We start from the raw sequence: 7,254 nt of genomic DNA on the forward strand, positions 1-7,254 counted from the left end.
CTAGGACTTCCAAAACTATGTTGAATAATAGTGGTGAGAGTGGACATCCTTGTCTCATTCCTGATTCTTAGAGGAATGCATTCAGTTTTTCACCATTGAGAATGATGTTTGCTGTGGGTTTGTCATATATGGCCTTTATTATGTTGAGGTAGATTCCCTCTATGCCCACATTCTGGAGAGATTTTATCATAAGGGTGTTGACTTTTTTCCAAAGCTTTTTCTGCATCTATTGAGATGGTCATATTGTTTTTATTCTTCTATTTGTTAATATGGTGTAGCACGTTGATTGATTTGTGTATATTGAAGAATCCTTGCATCTCAGGGATAAATCCCACTTGATCATGGTGTATGATCCTTTTAATGTGTTGTTGGATTCTTTTGCTAGTATTTTGTTGAGGATTTTTGCATCTGTATTCATCAGTGATATTGGTCTGTAATTTTCTTTTTTTGTCGTACCTTTGTCTGGTTTTGGTATCAGGGTGATGGTGGACTCATAGAATGAGTTTGGGAGTGTTCCCTCCTCCTTTTTTGGAAGAATTTGAGAAGGATGGGTGTTAGCTCTTCTCTGAATGTTTGATAGAATTCACCTGTGACACCATCTGATCCTGGACTTTTGTTTGTTGGAAGATTTTTAATCACAGTTTCAATTTCATTACTTGTGATTGGTCTGTTCATATTTTCTGTTTCTTCCTGGTTCAGTCTTGGAAGGTTATACCTCTCTAAGAATTTGTCCATTTTATTGGCATAGAGTTGCTTGTAAGTAGTCTCTTAGGATGCTTTGTATTTCTGCACTGTCTGTTATAACTTCTTCTTTTTCATTTCTAATTTTATTGATTTGAGTTCTCTCCCTCTTTTTCTTGATGAGTCTGGCTAATGGTTTATCAGTTTTGTTTATCTTCTCAAAGAACCAGCTTTTAGTTTTATTGATCTTTGCTATTGTTTCCTTGGTTTCTATTTCATTTCTTTCTGCTGCTCTGACCTTTATGATTTCTATCCTTCTGCTAACTTTGCGTTTTCTTTGTTCTTCTTTCTCTAGTTCCTTTAGGTGTAAGGTTAGATTGTTTACTTGAGATTTTTCTTGTTTCTTGTGGTAGGCTTGTATAGCTATAAACTTCCATCTTAGAACTGCTTTTGCTGCATCCCATAGGTTTTCGATCATCATGTTTTCATTGTCATTTGTCTCTAGGTAGTTTTTGATTTCCTCTTTGATTTCTTCAGTGATCTCTTGGTTGTTTAGTAATGTATTGTTTAGCCTCCATGTGTTTGTGTTTTTTACGTTTTTTTCCCTCTTATTAATTTCTAATCTCATAGCATTGTGGTCAGAAAAGATGCTTGATATAATTTCAATTTTCTTAAATTTACTGAGGCTTTATTTGTGACCCAGTATGTGATCTATCCTGGAGAACGTTCCGTGCGCACTTGAGAAGAAAGTGTAATCTGCTGTTTTTGTATGGAATGTCCTATAAATATCAGTTTAATCTATCTGGTCTGTTGTGTGATTTAAAGCTTCTGTTTCCTTGTTTATTTTCATTTTGGATGATCTGTCCGTTGGTGTAAGTGAGGTGTTAAAGTCCCCCACTATTATTGTGTTACTTTTGATTTCCTCTTTTATAGCTGTTAGCAGTTGCCTTATGTATTGAGGTGCTGCTATGTTGGGTGCATATATATTTATAATTGTTATATCTTCTTTTTGGATTGATTCCCTTGATCATTATGTAGTGTCCTTCCCTGTCTCTTGTAACATTCTTTATTTTAAAGTCTATTTTATCTGATATGAGTATAGCTAGTCCAGCTTTCTTTTGATTTCCATTTGCATGGAATATCTTTTTCCATCCTCTCACTTTCAGTCTGTATATGTCCCTAGGTCTGAAGTGGTCTCTTATAGACAGCATATATGTGGGTCTTGTTTTTGTATCCATTCGGCAAGCCTGTGTCTTTTGGTTGGAGCATTTAATCCATTCACGTTTAAGGTAATTATTGATATGTATGTTCCTATTACCATTTTCTTAATTGTTTTGGGTTTGTTTTTGTAGATCCTTTTCTTCTGTTGTGTTTCCCACTTAGAGAAGTTCCTTTAGCATTTGTTGTAGAGCTGGTTTGGTGGTGCTGAATTCTCTTAGCTTTTGCTTGTCTGTAAAGCCTTTGATTTCTCCATCGAATCTGAATGAGATCCTTGCCAGGGCGAGTAATCTTGGTTGTAAGTTATTCCCTTTCATCACTTTAAGCATGTCATGCCACTCCCTTCTGGCTTGTAGAGTTTCTGCTGAGAAATCAGCTGTTAACCTCATGGGAGTTCCCTTGTATGTTATTTTCCATTTTTCCCTTGCTGCTTTCAGTAATTTTTCTTTGTCTTAATTTTTGCCAATTTGATTACTATATGTCTCGGCATGTTTTTCCTTGGGTTTATCCTGTGTGGGACTCGCTGCACTTCCTGGACTTGGGTGGCTATTTCCTTTCCCATGTTAGGGAAGTTTTTGACTATAATCTCTTCAAATATTTTTTCTGGTCCTTTCTCTCTCTCTTCTCCTTCTGGGACCCCTATAATGCAAATGTTGTTGTGTTTAATGTTGTCCCAGAGGTCTCTTAGGCTGTCTTCATTTCTTTTCATTCTTTTTTCTTTATTCTGTTCTGCAGCAATGAATTCCACCATTCTGTCTTCCAGGTCACTTATCCGTTCTTCTGCCTCAGTTGTTCTTCTATTAATTCCTTCTAGTGTAGTTTTCATTTCAGTTATTGTATTGTTCATCTCTGTTTGTTTGTTCTTTAATTCTTCTAGGTCTTTGTTAAGTATTTCTTGCATCTTCTCGATTTTTGCCTCCACTCTTTTTCCAAGGTCCTGGCAGGCGGATTCTTGACCCCTGCACCACCAGGGAAGCCCAGGAATGAATTTTTATAAACAAGATCTACAATGAAAGGGAAATGACATGTTGATACATAAAAGTTTTGTTAAACAAGATTTTAAAATTTTTAAATCAAAGTGTTTTAGACTAAATTCTTTCAAATGTTCAAACGAAAGCAAAAAGCAACCTGTACAGTCTCCATAATAAAATGTGTCCTTGTACACTTGTCCTGGGCACTTTGAAAATGTCATAATTTTAGAAATTTGAGTGATAGAGGCAGCACTTAAAGGTTTTGTGAACCTTTTTTTCCCAAAGAAGAATACTTTCGGTAAAACACTTTTCCATTTTATCTGACTATGCATTTACATTTTTGTTCTTCCAGAAAAAGATTTACATTAACACTGTATTTTTACTGTAAAAAAATGCATTTAGAGATATTTAACTTCCTGAGTGACTTCAGTCATACATCGAACATGATTTAATGAGCAAATTCTAAAATTTTATAATGAAATAGCAAGTGTAGATGTATACCTGTATGCTCACTTACGATAAAACTCAAAATCCTGTCACAGAACTTACACTTAAGTTCTGTAAGAAGTTAAATAATATGATTTATCCCCAGACTTGACCAAAAGGTTTTCTCAAATGTTAGTAAAATGCATCACTGAATTTACATTTTCTCATTTATTAACAAAATACTGAGTCATTTCAGGCTGTCAACTTGAATGTTTTCCATTATATACACCAAAAATCTGATTCCCTAACAAGAAACTTCTTGCAGTACAAAAAGATAACAGATAATTAAACTATTTGCTTCATAATACAACTTATCGATATAATACATCCGTTCCTCAATTGTCTAAAATGATTAGGAATTGTAGCACTTTCTTTTGCATAAAACCCTTTCCTCTTCTTAAAACCCTGAGGTGAAAGGTTATTAATGTAATAAAACTAGAGCCACAATTCTTCTTATTTCTGTATTGGACTGCAGTTAGGTTTAAAAAATTTTACAAAGAAATGTGGCAACTTGTAACGCTGCTCTGTAGAGTTTTTTTAAGAAAACATTCCCAGAAACAACTTAACAAAAAGGGCCTATAAAGACCCTATGAAAACATCCTTTTAACACTTGTTAGCGTCAAGATGAGCGCCATTTTCCATCTCTACCACTGTCTCTTCTGTTATTATAGTCATGGCTCCAGCCATTGTGATTTCTCTCTTCATAGAAGAAATCACCTCTGTTTCCTCTGTAATGATGGTTGGACCCGTGATCAGTGTAAAGCTGTTCACGGCTATAATGTCTATCCACTATGTAGGGATGAGAATTCTGTCTGACTTTTCGCCATGATAATGGTGTATCTTGGCGCCACTGGGAGGTTGAAGACTGGTTAAAAGTATGATTATGTGACTGAACTGATGGGAAAAATCCTGGTTGATCCAGATGTGGAGAACCAAATTTCCCTCCATATGACATCTGTCTCAAAACACTGTTCATCACTGCTTGTCTCTGAAAATTTTCTGAAGAAGAAAAAGATCTTTGAATTATCGGTGCTGATGGAGTCATGTTATCCACTGTCCTTTCATACCTGCTAGGAGATGTGGAAGTAGGGCTTGAACTTCCAACACGATGCTGGGGATATGACAAACTGACCTCCTGTGAGGCATGGCTACTTCCTGATCTAAACTGAATTTTGATGGGCCTTCCAAAAAGTTTGATTCCGTTAAGCAGATTTATGGCATAAGGAAGAGATACTTCATGTTTGAAATTCACAAATGCAAACTGCTTTGGTTTACCATCCTTATCTTTTGGAATTTTCACTTTTATTACTGGCCCAGCCTGGTGGAAAAGCTCGAAAAGCAGCTCCTCTGTCACTTTCGTTTCAAGGTTGCCCACAAAGAGAGTACGATCCGCTTCGGCTGCCACTGCCCCCATCTCAGCATCGCCCCCTCCCGAAAAAGCGGGGTCAGTCTTGACTCCTCATTTTATCTGAGCACTTCTCCAGTCTCATCTAATCCAGTCCAATCCAATCCAATCCAATCCAGTCAATGTCATCTAACCCAGTGCAGTGCTACCAAGGTTGGCCATTCCACCTTCTAAGTATACACCCCCCCCAACATCCTTCAGTGCATACACCCCACACCCCTTTTGCTCTGCTAAGACCCTAATCCAAGCTACCATCACCTCTTGAGTAAACTGCTGCAGTTCCTTCTAACTGGTCATACTGCATTCACTTTTGAACACCATCTGGCAATTTGCTACCTGACTGCAAGCGTGATCTTTTAAAGTTTTCCTTAGTTTCTCTGTGTCTCTGTTTCCTTATCTGTAAAATAATGATAGCCCTTCCCTCATAGATTTGTTGTGAGGATAAAAAGAATTATTATGTTAAAATACTGAGAATAGTGCCAGGCAGTAAGACCTCAGTAAATTGTTATTGAGACCTTACACAGTGTTGCATTAAGCCAAGTAAAAGGTATGATTACGACAGAAAGGAGTTTATTAATAATAGATTTGAATGGAGTAATTATTAGCTCGTTTATACTTAATTGTGCTATATGTGTTCACATAAAAAATCTGCAACTCTTATAATGCGTGACCTTATTATGTGTAATTTTTTTCTTAATTAAAAGGCTAAGAAGCACCAGGCTTTTCTGGTAGAGACCTGTGAAAATAACGTGAAAGAGTTGGAATCAATCTTGGACAGCTTTTCTGTGTCTGGCCAGTGGACATCAGGTTAGTTGAAGGTATGAAATGACAGATGCATCTGTCAATGTTCCAAAGTCACTGCATTTTGGGAATTCTGCAGATGCCTCTTATAGTCCCTCATCTCAACATGTTTTGATTTGATGACATGATAAGAGCAGTTCTCACAGCAGTCAGTTGGCCTAGCTGGCTAAGAAAGGGTGATGGACTGTGGACCTGCTGTTGTCCTCCCAGAACTTGATTTACAAGTGTTGGTGTCTGTATGATTGGACAGACAAGGGCTCACTTGCTGTGTTCTGAATCCAACTGAGAAAAAAGTCCTTACAGTATACCTGCAAGGGGAACAGATGTTTCCATCAAACTGAGCCAAATTCTGAGGCAACCTTCAGCAACTTAAAGGTCATGCATTCAAAAGGTTATGTAGGACACAGGCTGTAACACAGTGCATATTCTACACTATTGCTTTCTAGGCTGGTTTTCTCCTTGATTTCCTACTACCGTATACATACTCTCCAGATAAAAGTGCTTAGGTAAAATGTTTCGGTTTTAGTATTAGCCCACTTAATATGATAAAGAACTATAAAGATTGTATATTGGTTAGGCATATTTTGGGAACTAGGAAAAGCATTAGTTGGCTAATGAGTTCCGTCCATTCCATGGTTTCTACTTCCTTAATTTTTTTGTGTGTGTGCCATTATGTGTGCTATAGTAGCTTTGACTTAAATACTTTCACTTTTCTACCTGTTTTCTTTTGCCATACTGTCAACCTCAAATTATTTAGTTGCTTTCTAACTCAGTTATATTTTTCAAAAAAGCATATAAAATTCAATTCCTTACACCTTAAAATAGCTTGAAGACTCTGTTTTTCTAAAGGAATCAAACAGATATTTGGCAAATGAGTTCTTTAGGAAACACTTAAGTTCAGGAAAGTTTGTTGTCCTCAAAAAAGCAGAAAGATATGAACACGGCCTGTTTTCACATTATGGATCTGCAGATTTCTGTTGGTGAACCATTGGAAATTTAGTGTGATTTGCTATTATCTATTTTTAACTTTGTTTTTATTTAAAGTTTTTCTAAAAGCATTAGTGTTTCATGGTTTGTTACTGTGGAAAAATCAAGGTGTATACAAGTGACATAAAAATATAGATATCCACTTTTTAATTGTATTTGCTAAATAAAGCTTTGGAGTATAAAATTTTCTTTTGCAGTGGTACTGTTTTATTATTGACATGTGTCATTGTTTAATGGTTTTAGGATCTTTAAAAGTTGTTAAATTGTTATCATAGCATATCTTAATGCTTCAATATTCAGAGCTGAATTAGAAAAGCTAAGAATAATGAGGTCATGTCTCCTTTGAGGTTTAAAATTAGTTGATAATAAAGCAACTCATTAGTTATTACTAAACCTATAGAAAAAGAATTATCTGCAGTGGAAGTGCAGAGTCTTAACCATTGGACTGCCAGGGAAGTCCTAGTAACAATCATTTTTGAATGTCCTAGTTTCCCATATATATATGCACATCCTATATATTACAGAGAAAGTGTTCCTGGGAAAGGGACTGTGTGCTGAATTAGTGATTTTTATACTGTTATAGTGGTCTTTGTTTCCATATTGTGCTGGTTATTCACTTTTTTTTTTTTTTTTTTTTTTTTTTTTGCTGTACGCAGGCCTCTCACTGTTGTGGCCTCTCCCGTTGCGGAACACAGGCTCCGGACG

At 36.2% G+C, this 7,254-nt stretch overlaps 1 protein-coding gene and 1 pseudogene across 1 annotated transcript in view; one reads left to right on the forward strand and one right to left on the reverse strand.

Annotated features, from left to right (window-relative positions):
• The window catches only part of CCDC171 (coiled-coil domain containing 171), a 349,212-nt gene that overhangs the window by 105,619 nt on the left and 236,339 nt on the right, over positions 1-7,254 (forward strand). The window contains exon 10 of the mRNA XM_007465652.1: positions 5,466-5,568. Coding sequence (XP_007465714.1) covers positions 5,466-5,568 — 103 coding nt within the window. The remainder of the gene's footprint in view (positions 1-5,465; positions 5,569-7,254) is intronic.
• Positions 3,976-4,782, reverse strand: LOC103083083 (RNA-binding protein 7 pseudogene; annotated as a pseudogene).

This window comes from Lipotes vexillifer, unplaced genomic scaffold (assembly GCF_000442215.2).
Source record: "Lipotes vexillifer unplaced genomic scaffold, Lipotes_vexillifer_v1.1 scaffold31, whole genome shotgun sequence".
Taxonomy (NCBI): Eukaryota; Metazoa; Chordata; class Mammalia; order Artiodactyla; family Lipotidae; genus Lipotes; species Lipotes vexillifer.